General features: G+C 52.2%; 1 protein-coding gene across 1 annotated transcript; it reads left to right on the top strand.

The window, feature by feature from the left end:
* Window positions 1-1,204: 1,204 nt before the first annotated feature.
* On the top strand, window positions 1,205-7,681 carry ANGPTL4 (angiopoietin like 4). Its single transcript, XM_036315365.1, has 7 exons — window positions 1,205-1,720; window positions 1,929-2,039; window positions 2,142-2,259; window positions 4,988-5,101; window positions 5,398-5,493; window positions 5,582-5,863; window positions 7,040-7,681. The coding sequence occupies exons 1-7, from the start codon at window positions 1,385-1,387 to the stop codon at window positions 7,219-7,221; spliced, it is 1,239 nt and encodes a 412-aa protein (XP_036171258.1). The 5' UTR covers window positions 1,205-1,384; the 3' UTR covers window positions 7,222-7,681.
* The last annotated feature ends 13,020 nt before the right edge of the window (window positions 7,682-20,701 follow it).

Below are 20,701 nucleotides of genomic sequence, written 5' to 3'. Positions count from 1 at the left end.
GGGGGAGACTTTAGTGAAAGTTTGTTGGATAAATGTTTACCCTTGTGGAATGGACATGGTGCAGCCTCACAGCTGCATTCAGCTCTTCCTCTGTCCTAGCCTTGCTCACTCCCTAGTCTCAGAGTATTGGGGTCTCTCTGCCACCAACTTGGGAACTCCATATAGGAGAGTAGCTGACTGCCCAATGAATGAATGAATGAATGAATGAATGAATGAATGAATGGGTTGGCCTTCCTTCCAAGTATCCCCTCTTTCTGTTCTGAGGTTTCTGCTTTGATGCAGGCAAGACTCAGACACTGCAGACCCTGGTGGTAGAGAGTGTGGGAAGTGAGACCCTGAGCTGGAGACTTAACAGGACAGACACGGGCCCTGCCAACAGGGCACTAGGACTCAGGGGTGGGCAAACTTTTTGACTCCAGGGCCACAATGGGTTCTTAAACTGGACCGGAGGGCCGGAACAAAAGCATAGATGGAGTGTTTGTGTGAACTAATATAAATTCAAAGTAAACATCATTACATAAAAGAGTACGGTCTTTTTTTTTTTTTTTAGTTTTATTCATCTCAAACGGGCTGGCCCGCGGGCCGTAGTTTGCCCACGGCTGCTAGGTTGTGGGGAAGGGTGATGATGAGGGACGTTAAAGAATCCACAGACGCCTCTGCTATGACGAATCCTTGAGCGGGAAGGAGCATGGAGCTTGGAGACGTCTGGGTGGTAGTGGAGGGGGGGGGGGGGCGGCCGGCCTGGTCTTGGGAAGCTCTCCCACAGACATCCTGGGCTCCCCTCCCGGTCCTACGGGACTCAGCGCACCAGGGCCTTTCCTCATATGTCACTTTCCCGCCCTCTCCCCAGCTTTTGACTTGAGGAGGGCACGAGGAATGCCAGTCGCCCAGCCTTCCGGTATGCCAGCGCCCTTTTTGAGTGCAAAGGGGCGTGGGGGCGGGATGAGGGGGGGGGGGAAGGACTCGGAATTTCGGCGCAGGAAAGAGGATCACGGGAAGGGGGACAGTCAGGTCTCCCACGGTCTGCAGAGAAGCCGCGTCAGAGCCAGGTAGGGAGGAGTCTGAGTTTTGCAATCTTAGGGCGCCCTGCACCCCGCTGCTAATGCACAGAACCCCACCCCGGATTGTACACCCCGCCCCTGGCACGTGCGCTCCGCCTTCGAAGCTGCTCCGCCCCATCTCGCACCCGCCTTATAAAAAGGCTGTCGCAGGAACACGCCAAACGAAGGGCGGGAGGCTTGGACCTGATCCTTGTTCTTTGGGGCTTCTGCACCCGTCCGAGGCTCCGCCAGGGTCGGCGCGTGTTTAGAACCCGCTTCCACCTAGAGCCCGCGCGCCCCTCTGTCTGAGTCCCTACGTCCCCGCGCCCAGGCCACAGGGAAGGATGCGCTGTGCGCCGACGGCTGGAGCAGCCCTGGTGCTGTGCGCAGCTACCGCCGGGCTGCTGAGCGCGCAGGGCCGCCCCGCGCCGGCAGAGCCGCCGCCGCGCTTCGCGTCCTGGGACGAGGTGAACGTTCTGGCTCACGGGCTCCTACAGCTCGGGCACGGGCTGCGCGAACACGCGGAGCGCACCCGGGGGCAGTTGGGCGCGCTGGAGCGGCGTCTGAGCGCGTGCGGAGCCGCCTGCAAGGAGCCGGGAACAGCCGCCGCGCCCCCGCACGTCCCCGCAAGTCCGGTCTCCCGGGGCGAGGCCGTCCCTGAGACCCTCCGCAGTCTGCAGGTACGTGCTACCCAAGTGACTGTCCGCACTCGTACTACTCTCTTGCGAGCCTGGAAGGGCGTGGACGGAAGTGGTGCGCTTCCAGGGCTCCCTGAGCTCTCCTGCCCAGGAGTCAAATGATGGAGAGTTGGAAGGACAGAGGAGCGGGTGAATGGAGAGGTTGGCGGCAGAAGGCTAGGTCCTCACCAGGTTTTCACACTCTCTCCAGACTCAACTCAAGGCTCAGAACAGCAGGATCGAGCTCCTCTTCCAAAAGGTGGCCCAACAGCAGCGCCACCTGGAGAAGCAGCACCTGAGAATCCAGAACCTGCAGAGCCAGGTACCAGATGCTTGCACCAGGAGGGCAGGGAGGTCCAAGCTGAACCTGTGAGTCTGGATGTGAACCAGTCATATCTGACATTCTCTTCCCGTCCTTCCCCAGGTGGGCCTCCTGGGCCCCACGCACCTGGGCCGCGGGGTGGCCACGCCTGCCAGGAGGAAGAGGCTACCCAAGATGTCCCAGCTTGTTGGCTCCACTCACAATATAACCCACCTACACAGTGAGTGTCCAGCCCTTTGCTGTCCTCTGGCAGCTCCACCTCCACACACAGCATACACTGTGCCATTCCTGTCCCCCACCTTGTCATGTCCATCTTACTTGAGGAGAGAGTCTTGGCCCTGGGTCCCTCTGGGCTCTGGTGAAGGGCTAATGGGGCACCTTCTTCAGCTCTGTCCCTAACTGCCCCACCCTTCTTCCCAGTGGGCCAGTGGGTTTTCCCCAAAGACTTGCTGGCCACTAATAGAGCAAGGGTTGGGAAAGAGGGTCCAAGTCTAAAAGGGATTTGGGCTGCAGGAGTGTGGGGAAGGGGAGGGGTGCAGGGACACTTCCATGGAGGTTGGAACTTTCTAGGAGGGCACATGGTGGACAAGAGGGTGCCAGCTGGGGAGTCTGGAGTCCTTATTGGGTGAACAGCAAATGCCTGTGAGAAGGGTTCTAAGACTTGGAATGTGGATCTAGGACAGTGATGGCGAACCTTTTGAGCTCGGCGTGTCAGCATTTTGAAAAACCCTAACTTAACTCTGGTGCCGTGTCACCTATAGAAATTTTTTGATATTTGCAACCATAGTAAAACAAAGACTTATATTTTTGATATTTATTTTATATATTTAAATGCCATTTTTTTAAAAATATATTTTATTGATTTTTCACAGAGAGGAAGGGAGAGAGACAGAGAGTTAGAAACATCGATCAGCTGCCTCCTGCACATCTCCCACTGGGGATATGCCTGCAACCCAGGTACATGCCCTTGACCGGAATCGAACCTGGGACCTTTCAGTCCACAGGCTGACGCTCTATCCACTGAGCCAAACCAGTTTCGGCATATTTAAATGCCATTTAACAAAGAAAAATCAACCAAAAAAATTGAGTTCGCGTGTCACCTCTGACACGCGTGTCATAGGTTCGCCATCACTGATCTAGGAGGTAGACCAAGGGCAGGGACCCTATCTCCCTAGCCAGACGCATTCACTCTTGCATCTCTGACAAATCCAGGGCTGCTGATCTGAGCACCTGGTCCCTCACCCCATTCTTGGCCCCAAAGTACCTGATTACCCCCATTTCCCATTCCCCTACTTCCACAGAGAGCTAGCCATTGCCACCTCTGCAGTTCTGGGTCCTGTTTGAATGTATGCCTGAAATTGCCCCAATTTTCCAACCACATGTCTGTGTATGTCAACACAGGCTCCCAGCTTCCTGTCTCTGCCCCACCTTAAGTTCATGGCCCCAGAGCCAGCCGACTTCCCTCTGGTCCTCCTACCCCATCACCTGGCCTGGCATCTATGTCTGTAGCCAACTGGGTAAAAGTTCAGATTCTCCCCTTCACACCCTCAGACTGATTGCTGGCTTCCAGCCCTCTCTTTTGAGGGCTTCCCCCTCCCCCACCCCCACCCCCACACGGCTCCCCCCGGCCCCCACTCGTATCAGAAAGGGTCCAGTACACCCTCCCAAATTTCTGTCCTGGGATGAGGGGCTTCTGGGATGGACTAGGAGGTATAAGTCCAGGCTGAGGGATGTGGAGGGGATTGGAGGGGGGAACTCATGGATTTGGGAACTCCCAGACTCCAGCTCAGTCCTGCCAAGTAGGGGAAAGTTCAGAGCTGGAGAGAGAAACAGCTGGTGCTAATGGAAGCCACATTGGTGGTTTGGCCAGGTGCCTGTCCTGATTGGAAGAAAGGAAAGTAGGGGAAAGGGGAGCTGCCCCAGGGGCCAGAAAGTGTCTGCAGTCTCTCTGGGCTGGCCCCCACCCTGGCAACGTTAGGACACACTCACCCCTTGTCCTGGGCCCTCACTCCCCCTTTCCCTCCAGCGACCTTTCCCCTACTTTCTTTGCTGGGCTGGGGGCAGGGCTTCCCACCAGCTGTAGACATCCCTCCTTTCTACTTCCTCCCTCCCTCCCCCTCCTCCTCTCTCCCTGCCTCCCTCCCTCCCTGCCTCCCTGCCTCCCTCCCTCCCTTCCTCTCTCCCTTCCTCCTCAATCATTTAACTCCCCACCCTGGGACCCTGGGCAGAGTCTCTGTCCAGGCAAATCCCATCCAGACCTGATCTGAATCCCCCACTAGACAAAGCAAAGCCTGTCCAGTTCAGCTCAGCTCTTGCCTCCCCTGCCCAACCCCCCATTCAGCTCCTGCAAATATTCATTTATCAATCATTCAGTCATTGTGTCTTTATTAAACACCTGCTGTGGACTAGGATCAGTCCAAGAACATTCCCTATCCCTGGCCTCATAGAGGCCTCATTCAGGGGAGGGAGTTGGGGAGAGGACACCAGATGACCCTAGTGTTGCCAGTGGGAAGGCCTTGATGCTCCTTTCTGGGAGTCTGGTCTGGTCTGAGGGTCAGGAATTTCTTCCAGAACCTGGGACCCTTACATTGAAGCATAAAAAGGCATGAGGGAAGAGCATTCTAGGCAGAGGGACCAGCGTGTACAAAGGACCTGTGGCAGGAAGATGTGTGGGACAAGGAAGGCTCTGTGGCCAGAAGGTGGGCATGCAGTGTGGGAAGAGGGAGGATGGGGGCAGAGGCCAATCCTGGAGCATCTTGTGGTCCGTATTAAGGAAGGTCAAAGGGAACCATGGAAGACTTTATGCAAGTGAAGGGGAGGGTGTCCTGAACTCAGGATTGCCCTCTAATATCCCTGTTGCCCACTGCCCAGATTCTACATGCACCTGTTTCCTGAGACCCCCAGGACTGGTCTCTGACTCAATCTCCCTGTCTCTCTTTGCCCTATAGGGCTGCCCAGGGACTGCCAAGAGCTGTTTGAAAAGGGAGAACGGCAAAGTGGACTATTCCAGATCCAGCCTCAGGGGTCCCTGCCTTTCCTGGTGAACTGCAAGATGACCTCAGGTAGGATGCAGTAGTCCAACAGGGAACTGTTGTCATTCTGTCAAATGCAGCCCACCTCCCTCACACCCACTCCCTCTTTCCCTGCTGAGTCCTGGGGACAAAGACCTAGGCTGAGCCTCCCGCCTGCTGGCCAGTCCACAGTATTCCTTCCTTTGACCACCTTCCTCCAGTCCTGCTGGGATGAATGAGGGGAGTATTGATTGGGTTTGGAGGTGGCTTGGAGTTTTGGAGCCAAATGCAGGAATTGGATTCTCCTGTGACAAGGGTGCTCCTAGTGACCTTGTACCTGTCTGCAGATGGAGGCTGGACCATAATTCAGAGGCGCCAGAATGGCTCCGTGGATTTCAATCAGCCCTGGGAAGCCTATAAGACTGGCTTTGGAGATCCCCAAGGTGGGTGTTTCTAAAAGCCAGAGGCACAGGGAGAGGAGGGGGCTGTGGTGGTGGGTCCCTGTCTCACTGATGACCTTTCCCACTGTAGGAGAGTTCTGGCTGGGCCTAGAGAAGATGCACCTGATCTTGGGCGACCATGGCAGCCACCTGGCTGTGCAGCTGCAGGACTGGGAAGGCAATGCCAAGTCATTTCAGTTTCCCATCCGCCTGGGTGGTGAGGACACAGCCTACAGCCTGCAGCTAACAGCACCTATGGCCAGCGAGCTGGGTGCCACCACTGTGTCACCCAGTAGCCTCTCCCTTCCCTTCTCCACTTGGGACCAGGACCACGACCTCCGTGGGGACAAGAACTGTGCAAAGAGCCTCTCTGGTGAGTAAGCTCTGTCCCTCCTGGTCTTGCCTGCGGGGCCTCCCCTCCCTGCTTTTCTGCTTCCCTGCCCTGCCTTCAACACAAGTCCATCCATTACCCTCTTTTCCTTACTGGCTGTGTACTGTTGGGCAACTGACTTAACCTCTCCCATCGTCAGTTGCCCCATCTTTAAAATGGGTATAATCACAGTGCCTACTCCATAGGATTATTATGAATATTCAATGAGATGACATTGTAGCAGAGCCACCAAGACAAACTCCGTCTTGTTCTAATGAAATCTAAGGCAGAGTCTAGGCCTTGTGAAGTGAAACATCAAACTCCCTTTTGGTGGGTCAAAAAATGATGGAGCAGCTGGGTGTGGCTCAGTTGGTTGGAGTGTCATCCCATGCACTGAAAGGCTGTGGGTTTGATCCCTGGTCAGGGCACATACCCAGGTTGTGGGTTCAATCCCCTGGTTGGGTTGCATAAGGAAGGCAACCCATCCATGTTTCTCTTTCTCTCTCTCTCTCTCTCTCTCTCTCTCTCTCTCTCTCTCAAATCGATAAAAACATCCTGAGGTAAAGATTAAAAAATAACAAAAGCCTGGCAAGTGTTGCTCAGTGGTTGAGCATTGACCCATGGACCAAGACATCACCAGTTCAATTCCCAGTCAGGGCACATGCCCAACTTGTGGGCTCGATCTGTGTGTGTGTGTGTGTGTGGGGGGGGGGGTGGTGCAAGAGTCAGTCAATCAATGTCTCTCTCATTGATGTTTCTATCTCTCTCTCCCTCTTCTTTCCTTTCTCTCTAAAAAAATCAATTAAAAAACATTTAAAAGGGTGACTTTATAAATAAATAAAAAATACATCAAAAAGTGATGGAATACTGGTAATTTTTTTATGGTTCAATCTAATATAAATTGATGAGACAGACGACAATCATAGAAAGTCTTTAATGAATGTCAGGGGCAGGGAAGTAACTTGCCATGATCACAGATGTGAGAGCTGTGGTTATTGGGTTGGGGATCCCTGAGTCCCTGAGGCTCCTCTGTTACAACCTGTGGTTCTTCAGGATACAATTTGACAACCACTGCCAAAGCCCTCCCATCGAAAGTGTGTAAGTCCAATGCCTAGCCGCATCGCTATCCCAGCCCCAGTGGTTAGGCCCCGCTTAACCATGCCCCCTTTTTTCTGACAGGAGGCTGGTGGTTTGGTACTTGCAGCCACTCGAACCTTAATGGCCAGTACTTCCACTCCATTCCTCGGCATCGGCAGCAGCGCAAGAAGGGCATCTTCTGGAAGACCTGGCGGGGCCGCTACTACCCATTGCAGGCCACCACCATGCTGATTCAGCCCAGAATGGATGAAGCAGCCTCTTAGCCTCCTTGCTGGGGCCTGGTCCCAGGCTCCTAGAGGACAGTGATTGTGATTCTGGCCCAGCATGTGGCCACACTCTGCCTGGGCAGGGGCTCTGGGCAGGGGCCATTTGGAGCAATGTGGACAGAGAAGCAGCCTATGACTGAAGAGGCCCCCTTTCTTAGTAGGGTGGCTATAGGTGACGTACCCTCTGAGGACAGTACAGGGCACAGACCACAGAAGTGTGGGACCAACGGGCATTGAGGCCTGCTCTTTGCCTACCCAAGGAGTGGGAGATGCAAAGGGACCACTCGGGGGCAACCAGGCAGCCCTCAATGGTAGATTCAGTCATGTTGACTGGCCAGGGGATGAGGGCACCCTCACGGTGCTGTTGTATGTGGGTGCTGTGGGACAAGCCCATGCCACTGGTGTCTGGGTGGAGCTCACAGAATTCTTGAAATAAAAGCAGCTTCAGATTATTTTATTCTTCTTTGTCCTTAAGTTTGTTAAAAGTGGACAGTTTCAAAATCCAGGTAAACATGTTCTCAAGGTGGAGGTGAACACTCCCTGGTCTGTTAAGGACAAAAATGGTTATTCCTGCCACCTCTGCCAACTGATTTTTATTTCCTTCATTTATTATTTTATGATGTGTATGTTACTTTTATTTTCAAAATTAGAAAACAAAAGCCCCCATTCATTCCTTCTAGAAGCAGGTAAAGAGAAAATTAGAACACCCTCCTGATCATATTTATGCATGTGAATCACCATTAACCTCTCAGTGTCCCAACAACTGATAAAAATTTTTTTTAAAAGAAGTAAAAAGAAACAGGTGAAATGAATTTTACAAATATATTTTATTGAATCCAATATATCAAAAATATTACTATTTCAATATGTGATCAACATAGAAGTTATTTTTTTAAAATAAATCTTTATTGTTCATATTATTACAGTTGTTCCTCTTTTTCCCCCCCATAGCTCCCCTCCACCCGGTTCCTACGTACGCACTCCCCCCCCCCCCCCCGCCACCCTTATACCCCACCCCACTGTCCTCGTCCATAGGTGTATGATTTTTGGCCAGACTCTTCCTGCACCCCCCACACTCCCTTCCCACCGAGAATTGTCAGTCCATTCCTTTTCTATGCCCTTGATTCTATTCTATTTACCAGTTTATTCTGTTCATCAGATTTTTTATTCACTTGATTTTTAGATTCACTTGTTGATAGATATGTATTTGTTGTCACTTTGTTGTTCATAACTTTTATCTTTACCTTTTTCTTCTTCTTCCTCTTCTTCTTAAAGAATATCCTTCAGCATTTCATCTAATGCTGGTTTGGTGGAGATGAGCTCCTTTAGCTTTTTCTTATCTGTGTAGCTCTTTATCTGACCTTCAGTTCTAAATGATAGCTTTGTTGGGTAGAGTAATCTTGGTTGTAGGTTCTTGCTATTAATCACTTTGAATATTTCTTGCCACTCCCTTCTGGCCTGCATAGTTTCTGTTGAGAAATCAGCTGACAGTCGTATGGGTACTCCCTTGTAGGTAACTAACTGTTTTTCTCTTGCTGCTTTTAATATTCTCTTTGTCTTTTGCCCTTGGCATTTTAATTATGATGTGTCTTGGTGTGGTCCTCTTTGGATTCCGTTTGTTTGGGGTTCTCTGCATTTCCTGGACTTGTAAGTCTATTTATTTCACCAGGTAGGGGAAGTTTTCTGTCATTATTCAAATAAGTTTTCAATATCTTTTTCTCTCTCTTCTTCTGGCACCCCTATACTTTGGATGTTGGTATGCTTGAAGTTGTCCCAGAGGCTTCTTACACTATCTTCGTATTTTTGGATTCTTTTTTCCTTTTGCTTTTCCGGTTGGGTGTTTTTTTGCTTCTTTGTATTTCAAATCTTTGCCTTGGTTCTTGGGATCCTCTAGTCTGCTGTTGGATCTCTGTATATCATTCTTTTTTTAAAAAAAAAATAAATCTTTATTGTTCAGATTATTACAGTTGTTCCCTTTTTTCCTCCCATAGCTCCCATCCACCCAGTTCCCACCCCACCCTCTGCCCTTACCCCCCCACTGTCCTAATCCATAGGTGTACGATTTTTGTCGCCGGGTCAAAGGTCATACACAGGGAAACTGTAGCTATTTCCATCCACAATGTGTCCCTGTGCTCAGAAAGGTCTCTCATGACTTGTTCACGCTCTACTCAGAAACGGTGCGGAGCCACATTGTGGCTTTTTAAAATAATGTGTCCGCTTATGTTTAAAATGAGGATTTCACTACCAAAAGTGAGGAGAAAGCAACACTACAGCTGCTCTTGCCCCTCTCGCCCTTCAGGTGATAGTTGTGCGTGGGGCTGCAAGCTGGTTCGCGGGCCATTGACGAAGCCGTCTGGGCACCTCGCGCGGTTCCGCCGGCTTCCCAGGGGCCATTGCAGCCTCGCAGGGGCCATCGCAGCCTCGCAGGGGCCATCTCAGCCTCGCAGGGGCCGTCGCAGCCTTGCAGGGGCTGTTGCAGCCTCACAGGGGCCATCTCAGCCTCGCAGGGGCCGTCGCAGCCTCGCAGGGGCCATCGCAGCCTCACAGGGGCCATCTCAGCTTCGCAGGGGCCGTCGCAGCCTCACAGGGGCCATCTCAGCCTCGCAGGGGCCGTCGCAGCCTTGCAGGGGCTGTTGCAGCCTCACAGGGGCCATCTCAGCCTCGCAGGGGCCGTCGCAGCCTCGCAGGGGCCATCACAGCCTCACAGGGGCCATCTCAGCCTCGCAGGGGCCGTCGCAGCCTCGCAGGTGCCGTCACAGCCTCACGCAGCCTCGCAGGAGGCGTTGCAGCCTTGCAGGGGCTGTCGCAGCCTCACAGGGGCTGTCACAGCCTCGCAGGTGCTGTCGCAGCCTCACGCAGCCTCGCAGGGGGCGTCGCAGCCTCACGCAACCTCGCAGGTGCTGTCGCAGCCTCATGCAGCCTCTCAGGGGGTGTGGAGCCTTGCAGAGGCCGTCGCAGCCTCACGCAGCCTCACGCAGCCTCGCAGGGGGCGTCGCAGCCTCACAGGGGCTGTTGCAGCCTCATGCAGCCTCGCAGGGGGCGTCACAGCCTCACAGGGGCTGTTGCAGCCTCATGCAGCCTCGCAGGGGGCGTCACAGCCTCACAGGGGCCGTCGCAGCCTCACGCAGCCTCGCAGGGGGCGTCACAGCCTCGCTGGGGCCATCGCAGCCTCATGCAGCCTCTCAGGGGGTGTCGCAGCCTCGCAGGGGCCGTCGAAGCCTCACGCAGCTTCGCAGGGGCCTTCGCAGCCTCACAGGGGCCTTCTCAGCCTCGCAGGGACCATCGCAGCCTCACGCAGCCTTGCAGGGGCCGTCGCAGCCTCGCAGGGCCTTCTCAGCCTCGCAGGGACCATCGCAGCCTCACAGCCTCGCAGGGGCCTTCGCAGCCTCGCAGGGGCCTTCGCAGCCTCGCAGGGGCCGTTGCAGCCTCACGCAGCCTCACAGGGGGTGTCACAGCCTCACAGGGGGCGCCGCATCCCATGTTGGGGGTGAAGGTGCAAGACAGAAGCTCCTCTCACTGTCTCTCCTGCTGCTCCCTTGCATATCGCCAATGCTAGAAGTTTCTGAGAGCAGTCTGCACGTGCTGGACATCATACTTTAACTGGTCAACACAAAGTTTGGCATTCTGTCTTTTGTTGGGAGGTTCCTTGCTGGACAAAATCTCCAGGTGTTCTAGCTGGCTGAATATCTGGTATGCTTGCTTGGATTTCGTTTTCTACTAAGTGCACAGACTGCTTGTCTGCCGTCTCCCGGCATCCCATGTGAGACTGGATCTGGTGGGCCTGCTTGTGCGTTTGCTGGTACAGCGGTTCCATGTCGCCGGCCCAGCCGGATCCGGCTCCGGCTTCCTCCGAACCTGAGTCTGCTTCTTGAGTGTGTCCCTTATGGATGCGAGGAGTTGAAATCAGCAGTTTGTTGGGTTAGGCTGCAAAAGCACAGGTGGTTCCTTTTGTGCCACTGGCACAGGTTAGGTGGGGATGTAAATTGAGTAGGGCGGGGTCTCAGAGAATCACCAGGGCAGAGCAAACAGCAATGGTTGTCGTCAGCGTCTCCGTGACTCCTCGCCTCTCCACGATTCCGCATCCCCGCGTTCCCGAGTGCCGTGCCTCCGCAGCAACAATGATCCCTGCGAGCAGCTCCGTGAGAAAGCCACCCTCTTTTAATAAAAAAAAAAAAAAAAAAAAAAGAAAGCCACCCTCGCTCTTCAACCTGCTGTGAGACAGTCCAGCCTCTCCCTGTAGGGGTCTGGGACCTCAGAATCCCACCCCAAACAGGCTCAGTGGATTTGAGAGCTTGTATCCCCTTCCGATTGAAAAAAAACACGCATCCAGTTGCAGCCCGCCTGGCGCACACCTCTGTACCTCTGTTCTTGGCACCTCTGCACCTCCTGCTCAGTCGCAATGTGCCTCTTTCTTTTCTTCCAGTTGTAGAACTTCCACTGGGCCATCTTTCCTGTGGTTCTGGATGACAGCTACTTTGTCTTATAGTTGGTAGTTTCAATGTTGTTGTGGGAGGCAGCACGCACAGGTCTATACCTTATGCCGCCATCTTGGTTCCTCCTGTATATTATTCTTTATTTCAGTGTATGCTTAATTTCTAATTGGTCCTTTTTCATATACTTGAGGGTCTCACTATATTTGTCAGAGGTTTCTAGAAGATTCTTGAGTAGCCTTATAACCATGATTTTGAACTCTATATCCAGTAGTTTGCTTTTCTCCATTTCTTTCATTTGTGACCTGTTTCTTTCTCTCTGCATTTTGGCTGCTTCCCTGTGTTGACAGAGTGGCTTTGTGTGCTAGGTGTCGTATAGGGCCCAGTGGCTCAGCCTCCCCAATTACCTGAGGTGGACACTCTTGGTGCACCCCTTTGTGGGCTGTGTGCACAGTCTTGTTGTAGTTAAGCCTTGATTGCTGTTGGTATCACTGATAGGAATTGACCTCCAGGTCAATGTGTCTATAATGGGAGAACTTCTGTGCTGGAGACACCCTTATGGGCAGGACTTCCTTCAGTGGGGCTTTGTTGCTCACTGAGCCTGCCCCCTGAGTGTGTCTCTTATGGATGTGAAGAGTTGTAATCTGGATGGTCTCACTCTGACCACTGGGTAGACTGGCTCTTGGATCTCCAAGGGGGTGCAAAGTCACCTACTGCCTGAGGCCACCCAGCAGAAGCTACAGAGAGATCTGCAGATTCCTTCTCTTTGTTTGGGGTTTGGAGGTGCCCAGATGAGGCGCAGCTGTGAAGTAATGCAGACTGCTGACGAGCCTTAGGCCTTCTTTTGGAACCTCTGGGTTTCTCACACCCAGCTGCGGTTTGACAAGTTTTTAGGCAGGGAAAGACCAGGCCTTTAGTATGCAAAAGCCTCTGTGCACAGCTTGGGTGGGGTTGTAAATTGGGTGGGGCGTGGTCTCAGGGAGTCACAGGGCAAACAGCAATGGTTGCCTTCGACCCTCCCCCATAGGTCCCTGGGTCTCTATGTCCCTTGCCCCATGCAGGAACAATGGACGCTGTAAGCACCTCTGCGAGAAAGCTGCCCTCACACTCCGGCCTGATGCCAGACAGTACAGTTTCTCTCCGTATAAATCCAGATTCTCGCCCAGAACTGGATTTCAGAGCAGTTGGGAGCTTGTATCTCCCTCCCAGTTGAAAAAGACAACAGCATAATTGCTGCCAGCCCCTTTCACATGCGCCTCTGTACCTCCACACTTCCACAGCTCTGCACCTCCTACCGGACTCAATGTGCTTTTCTTTTTCCTTCTGGTTGTAGAATTTCCACTCAGTCAGCCTTCCCGTGGTTCTGGATGGTATTCGTTTTGTCTTTTAGTTGTAGTGTTTTAATGTAGTTGTACGTGGCAGCTAGTTCAGGTGTTTACCTATGCTGCCATCTTGTTTGTCTCTTCATAGAAGTTATTAATGAAATACTTGACATTGCTTTTATGTACTAAACTAGAGGCCCAATGCACGAAATTTGTGCAAGGGGCTTGGCCCTTACAGCCGCGGCAGCTTGCCTTGGCCCTCACAGCCATGACTGCCTGCCTCTGCCCTCACAGCCCCAGCTTTGTCTGGAAGGTCCTCTGGAAGGACGTCCGGAAGGTCATTCAGCTGTCTGGTTAGTTAGCATATTATGCTTTTATTATTATAGACTAGTGGCCTGGTGCACAAATTCGTGCACATTGAAAGGGAATCAATTAGAAGAAATATTTTAATATCACTATTTGCCAATTCCCGGGTGAGGGTATCCGGCTTCCTCCTCTCTCCTGTCAGAATCTGTGATGGTGCCCGCAGGTACGCCGCGTCAAAGCCGGCACCCTGTGGGGCCAGTGCCCCAGGGGACACCGGGCTGGTGAGGGAGATGAGAGTGGTGGCCTGGCTCTAAGAAAACCGTCCTGGACCTCCCTGGGTTACCTCTGGGTTCCCCTGTGAAAAGGGCCAGAGGAGTCAGGGCTGAGTGCGGAGCCAGCAGCAGCAGCGGTGGAAGAAGCTGTGATGGCTGGCTCTTTGCCTATCACGGCAGCGGGACTGCGGCAAACAGCACAACATGCCTTGGTGGGAATATCTCTATCAAATGAGCTGGGTAGGGGCTGTTTTAGAACGTGGCTGCCTGGTAACCAGGGTTCCACGTTCTGTTGGGCTCCATAGACAGGAAGTGAGGTCACTGCTCTTGTCAGGAAATGAAATCACTGCTCTTGTGTAAGGAGAACCTCAGGGTAGGGGACCAGGCAGTGACCAGGGAAATTTTCTGTCATGTTCATACCCCAGGTCAAGGCTGGAGAGTGGACGTGGAGTGTGGGCAACTCCTGCTACCCCAGGTTTATCCCAACACTGGAGCTGAATCTCATTCCCCCCCCCCCCCGGGGTGGAGGTGAAGTGGGGGTGGTGCCCTTTCCCCTGATGTTTAGCCTGTGGGGCTGGTGCTCTGCACGGCTGAGGGACCTCCCCAAGTCCTGGAGTCCCGGAGCCCTACAGGGCAACTCCCCCGAGTCCCGGAGTCCCACAGCCCCATGGGGGACTCCCCCAAGTCCTGGAGTCCCACAGCCCCATGGGCCACTCCCCCGAGTCCCAGAGTCCTGCCCCGTGGCTGGGCCCCACGGGATTCCGCCCCCCACCCATGCACCTCCTGGTCAACTTCCCTCCAGTACCCTTGCGCATGCAGCATCAAGCCCCGCCCCACCCACCTGCGCACGCCTGCTGTGCATGCAGCCATCTTGTGATGGCACGAGGGCATCATGGTGTGATGGCATGAGGACCACCTAGGCTTTTATTAGTAAGACTAGAGGCTCGATGCATGAAATTCATGCAAGGGGCTTGGCACTTGCAGCCATGGTGGCTTGCCTCAGCCCTCACAGCCCCGGCTTCATCTGGAAGGTCATCTGGAAGGATGTCTGGAAGGTTGTTCAGCTGTTCGGTCTAACTTGCATATTATGCTTTTATTATTATAGATATTTGGAATCTGGCATGTATTTTACATTTGTGGCACATCTGAATTTGGACCAACCATATTTTAAGTACTTAACAGTCACAGAGGCCAATGGCCACCATATTTGGACAGCACAGCTCTAATGTGTACGTTAATGCAGTGTTTGGGGTAAATTCACATTTTTTTGGTCACGTCTGTATGTTTTCCTTTAAATTGGCTTTAAAAAATGTATATATAAATTCAACTAGTATTGACCAAGCACCTGCTACATGCTAAAACCCTGTACTAAGTGCTTGGGATACTGTAGTGAAAGGGGAGTCCCTGCTAGTACCAAGCCCCTCCCATTACAGACCTATAACTGATGGTCCAAACTGAGACGCTTTTTGAAAGTGAAAGGGGGTATGCTGTTAATAATTAAGCTAAATGACAAACAAAGCAGCTCACTCCCAGGCATATCAGGATTTATTGACTCCATTTTTATTTATTTTTAAACAATGATTTAGCCTGGCTGGTGTGGCTCAGTAGTTGAGCATCAACCTATGGACCAGGAGGTCACAGTTTGATTCCAGTCAAGGGCATATGCCTGGGTTGTGGGCTGGATCCCCAAGGGAGGGCATGCAGGAGGCAGCTGATCAATGATTTTCTCTTGTCATTGATGTTTCTATCTCTCTCTCCCTTTACCTTCCTCTCTGAAATCAATAAAATACATTTTTTAAAATAAATATTTATTTTTTTAAAATTATTGATTGATTCATTTTTAGAAAGAGAGGAACATTGATTTGTTATTTCACTTATTTATGTACTTACTAGAGGCCCAGTGCACGAAATTCATGCACAAGCGCGCGGGGGGGAGGGGGGGAGCGGGTTCCCTCAGCCCAGCCTGCACCCTCTCTAATCCAGACACCTTGGAGGATGTCCAACTGCCAGTTTAGGCCCGATCTAACTGGCAGTCGGACATACCTCTCGCAATCCGGAACCGCTGGCTCCTAACCGCTCACCTGCCTGCCTGCCTGATCACCCCTAACTGTCCTGCCCTGCCTGCCTGATCGCCCCTAACCGCTCTCCCCTGATGGCCTGAACGCTACTAACCGCCTCTGCCTAGGTTCCCCATCACTGTGGCTTTGTCCAGAAGGAGGACCAGACCCGGTCTAATTAGCATATTACCCTTTTATTAGTATAGACTAGGGGCCCGGTGCACGAAATTCATGCACTGGGTGTGTGTGGGGGGGAGTGTCCCTCAGCCCAGCCTGCCCCCTCTCACATACTGGGAGCCCTCAGGTGTTGACCCCCATCACCCTCCAATCGCAGGATCGGCCCCTTGCCCAGGCCTGACGCCTCTGACAGAGGCGTCAGGCCTGGGCAGGGGACCCTCATTTCCCCCCATCACTGGTTCTGCCCCCAGCCCAGGCCTGATGCCTCTGGCCCAGGCGTCAGGCCTGGGCAGGGGACCCCCAGACCCCTCCGATTGCTGGCTCTGCCCCTTGCCCAGGCCTGATGCCTCGGCCAGAGGTGTAGACCCCCATCACCCTCTGATCGCCTGATCGGCCCCTTGCCCAGGCCTGACGCCTCCGCCAGAGGTGTCAGGCTTGGACAGGGGACCCCCATCTTCCCCTGATCACTGGCTCTGACCCCCGCCCAGGCCTGAGGCCTCTGGCCCAGGAATCATGCCTGGGCAGGGGACCCCCATCTCCCTCTGATCGCTTGCTCCACCCCCCGCCCAAGCCTGACGCCTCTGACCCAGGCTTCAGGCCTGGGCAAGGGGACCATAATATCCCTCCAATCCCCAGCTCCGCCCCCCACCCATGCCTGATGCCTCTGGCCCAGGCATCAGGCCTGGGCAGGGGACCCCCAGCCCCCCGCCCAGGCCTGATGCCTCGGCCAGAGGAGTTGACCCTCATCACCCTCCAATCACCAATCACCAAATTGGTCCCTTGACCAGGCCTGAGGCCTCCGGCAGAGGTGTCCCCAGCTCCCCGCGGTTGCAGGCTCCGCCCCTGCCCAGGCCTAACGCCTCTGGCCTAGGCGTCTGGCCCAGGCAGTGGGGACCCGCAGTCGCAGCGGGGGGGCGCTGCGATCGCGCGGGCTCCGCCCCTGTCCCTGCAGGACGCCTCTGGCTGAGGCATCCGGCCCCAGGCAGCGGGGACCCGCAGCTGCAGCGGCCCCGCGATTGTGGGCTCCACTTTAGGCCCAGGCAAGGGACCCCTAGCTCCTGGGACTGCCAGCTTCGACCATGCCCAGCTCCCATCGCTGGCTCCACCCCTACTTGCTGCTATCACTGGCCAGGGCGGCAAAGGCGCCTGATTCTCCGATCATGGCTGGGCCCCAGGGCCGCCTTTGCCCTGTGCCCCAGCTCTTAGCTCCCCCCTGGGTTTCCGATCACTGTCAGTGGCAGGGGGCTTCTTCCTGCTTTCCCTTTCGCCTCCCTGCATTGTGCCTACATATGCAAATTAGCCGCCATCTTTGTTGGCAGTTAACTGCCATCTTAGTTGGCAGTTAATTTGCATATAGCCCTGATTAGCCAATGAAAAGGGTAGCGCCGTACGCCAATTACCATTTTTCTCTTTTATTAGTGTAGACTGGTTGATTTTTTTAAACAAATTTTTAAAAGATTTTTTAGCCCTGGCCGGTGTGGCTCAGTGGATAGAGCGTCGGCCTGCGGGGTGTGCAGGAGGCAGCCAATCAATGATTCTCTCTCATCATTGATGTTTCTATATCCCTCTCCCTTCCTCTCTAAAATAAAGGGTCCCAGGTTCAATTCCAGTCAAGGGCATGTACCTGGGTTACGGGCACATCCCCAGTGGGGGGCGTGCAGGAGGCAGCTGATCGATGTTTCTCTCTCATTGAAGTTTCTAACTCTCTATCCCTCACCCTTCCTCTCTGTAAAAAATCAATAAAATATATTTTTTAAAAAAGATTTTTTAATTTGATTTTTAGAGAGTAAGGGAGAGAGAGAAAGAAACATCAATATGAGAATGCAACATTGATCGGCTGCCTCCTGCATGCCCCCTACTGGAGATTGAGCCTGCAGCCTAGGCATGTGCTCTGACTGGGACTCAACCAGCCACCTTTCAGTGCACTGGACGATGCCCAGCCAACTGAGCCACAGTGGCTAGGGCTATTGAGTGATTCTTTTTTGTTTTTTTAATATATTTTTATTGATTTTTTACAGAGAGGAAGGGAGGGGGATAGATAGTTAGAAACATCGATGAGAGAGAATCATCAATCAGTTGCCTCCTGCACACTCCCTACTGGGTATGTGCCCGCAACCAAGGTACATGCCCCTGACCGGAATCAAACCTGGGACCCTTCAGTCCGCAGACTGACGCTCTATCCACTGAGCCAAACCAGTTAGGGCTTGAGTGATTCTTGTATGTGTCCTGACCAGAAAACCCATAACCTTGGTGTATCAGGATGATGCTCTACCAGTGGTCGGCAAACTCATTAGTCAACAGAGCCAAATATCAACAGTGCAACGACTGAAATTTCTTTCAAGAGCCAAATTTTTTAAACTTAAACTATATAGGTAGGTACATTGTTATTAACTTAATTAGGGTACTCCTAAGGCTTAGGAAGAGCCACACTCAAGGGGCCAAAGAGCCGCATGTGGCTCGCGAGCCGCAGTTTGCCGACCATGGCTCTAACCAACTGAACTAACTGGCTAGGGCCTTGACTCTGTTTTTAAAAATGTAAACACAAAACAAATAAATAAAACAAATAAATAAAAAAGATAAGAAAAAAATGTAAACACATATCTCTACTACATATGGAAAGCCAATATCACCTGCTATAAATAGATTAGTAAAACTAAAGTGAATGAAAATAAAACAATGCCAATGCTTTAAAATTCCAGCTAGAGCCCTAGCCGGTTTGGCTCAGTGGAGAGAGCGTCAGCCTGCAGACTGAAGGGTCCCGGGTTTGCTTCCAGTCAAGGGCACATGCCAAGGTTGCAGGCTCGATCCCCAGTGGGGGGTGTGCAGGAGGCAGCCAATCAATGATTCTCTCTCATCATTGATGTTTCTATATCCCTCTCCCTTCCTCTCTAAAATAAATAGAAAATATATTTTTTAAAAAGGTAAGATGATGGACAGATGGATAGAAAGATAGATCTGTGATAAAGCTTACTAACAGTGGGATCCGGGGAGTAGGGCTATGAGTACAGAGATATTCTCTGTACAATTCTTTCCATTTTTCTAAATGTTTAAAAATTTCACAATAAAATGTAAGGAAGAAAATCCTAGCCAGATTCTGTTGCTTTCTGCAGACTCTCAGTCTATGTCCCAACTGTGTTGGTGGAGGGGTGGTCCCCCCAGCTCTTAAATGAGAAAGATGAGGGTTAGAAAATTGTTCAAGAGATATTAGCCACAGAGAGCAAGCCTCTCTCCTTGTTAGGTAATAAAGGATTTTAAGGATTGAAAAAAGGAAAAAAGAATGTGGTTCAATGTTATTTAATGTACCACCTAAAATTATCACCCAGATCATATTGTATCGTGGAGTTTGGTAAGCAGACTCTCCTTGTGGGTTCTTGTCTTATGAAGTTTGAAGAATAAAATTTGTGGATTAAAAGTACTTGTTAGTAGAAGTGTAGAAATTTATTGGAAGCAAATACAAACTCTCACCTAGGAAAGGGCTCCCAAGGGGATAACCAACTAAGTCCCTTTGTGTAAGGCAGTGGTTTTCAACCTTGGCTAGACATTAGAATCACCTGGGAATCTTTTTAAAATCCTGATTTCTGGGCCTCATCCTCCGGAAATTCTGTTTCTTTGTTACTAATATTGTGGCCTCACCCCATAACCACCAGAGGCTTGCCCCGATGACATCAACCGGTGCCCCCAACTCTGTTTCTTTGTTATGGGGTGGGGCCACAACATTAGTAACAAAGCAACAGAATTTCCAAGGATGAGGCCCAGAAATCAGGATTTTAAAACAATTCCCAGGTGATTCTAATGTGCAGCCAAGGTTGAGAACCACTGACCTAAGGGTTTTAAGGGTGGAGATTTTAGGGGCAGTCCCAGGGGAAGCTCTCAATAGATTTTAGCAGTTTTCCAGGTGTGTCCTTTCAGGGTTGTGGTCTCCACTGATTGATTGGCCAGCACCAGGGCAGGGGGTTATTATTCAATGCAGCTGGTCAATGAGGCTGATTTTTTTTTTTTTTTTTTTTTTTTTTTAAATATACTTTATTGATTTTTTACAGAGAGGAAGGGAGAGAGATAGAGAGTTAGAAACATCGATGAGAGAGAAACATCGATCAGCCGCCTCCTGCACATCCCCCACCGGGGAAGTGCCCGCAACCCAGGTACATGCCCTTGACCGGAATCGAACCCGGGACCCTTCAGTCCGCAGGCCGACGCTCTATCCGCTGAGCCAAACCGGCTTTGGCCAATGAGGCTGATTTTGTTGCTTATCTGAACCTGGAGGAGAAATCCACTGAGGCCTAGATGTTATCTCTAGGGAGGAAAGGTCAGGGGGTCCAAACCACATCCAAAAGTCACCCTGGGTGAGGTCCCACCCTGCAATTGGTTGCCCATTGCTGGGAATTTGGGGCTTTCCATCACAGTGACCTTCTGTACTTGGCCCATCACCCTTGCTCTCCTCAGGTCTAACTGCCTACCACATTCAGTCATGCTGGGTGTAGGGCAGAGAAGGGGCATGATCAAAGCAGGAGAAAAGGCTTCATTTGGTGAACAAGGCCTTTGAGTCAGTTTTCAAATTAGGATAATTTGAAAGATGGTGGGGGGTGGGGGTGGGATGTCATTCTAGAAAGAGGTCACTGTGAGAGCAAAAGCCTAGTGGTCTGGGGGGAAGTGCACAGCCCCATCTGGCTACAGCATGGAGCAGGAAGCTGGATGGTGAACTGGGTAAGGTAGGGAGGGGATTTGGTCTGCATGTGAGGGTTTCAAGCCAGCTGCCCAGGAGCTTGCTGACAAAGGCTTTCTTCCAGCCTCGCCTTTTACCTAATCTCACCTCTGGCCCCTGGAACTCACTCTCCAGCCACCATGTCCTCCTGGCTTTCAGACTCATCAGGTTCTCTCTTTCACTTGCTGTTGCATCCACCATCTCCTCCCTC

The sequence above is a fragment of the Myotis myotis genome, unplaced genomic scaffold (assembly GCF_014108235.1).
Source record: "Myotis myotis isolate mMyoMyo1 unplaced genomic scaffold, mMyoMyo1.p scaffold_m19_p_6, whole genome shotgun sequence".
NCBI classification, from domain to species: domain Eukaryota; kingdom Metazoa; phylum Chordata; class Mammalia; order Chiroptera; family Vespertilionidae; genus Myotis; species Myotis myotis.
Note: the sequence above shows the minus strand (reverse complement) of the source record. Positions and strands in the feature narration are given on the sequence as shown.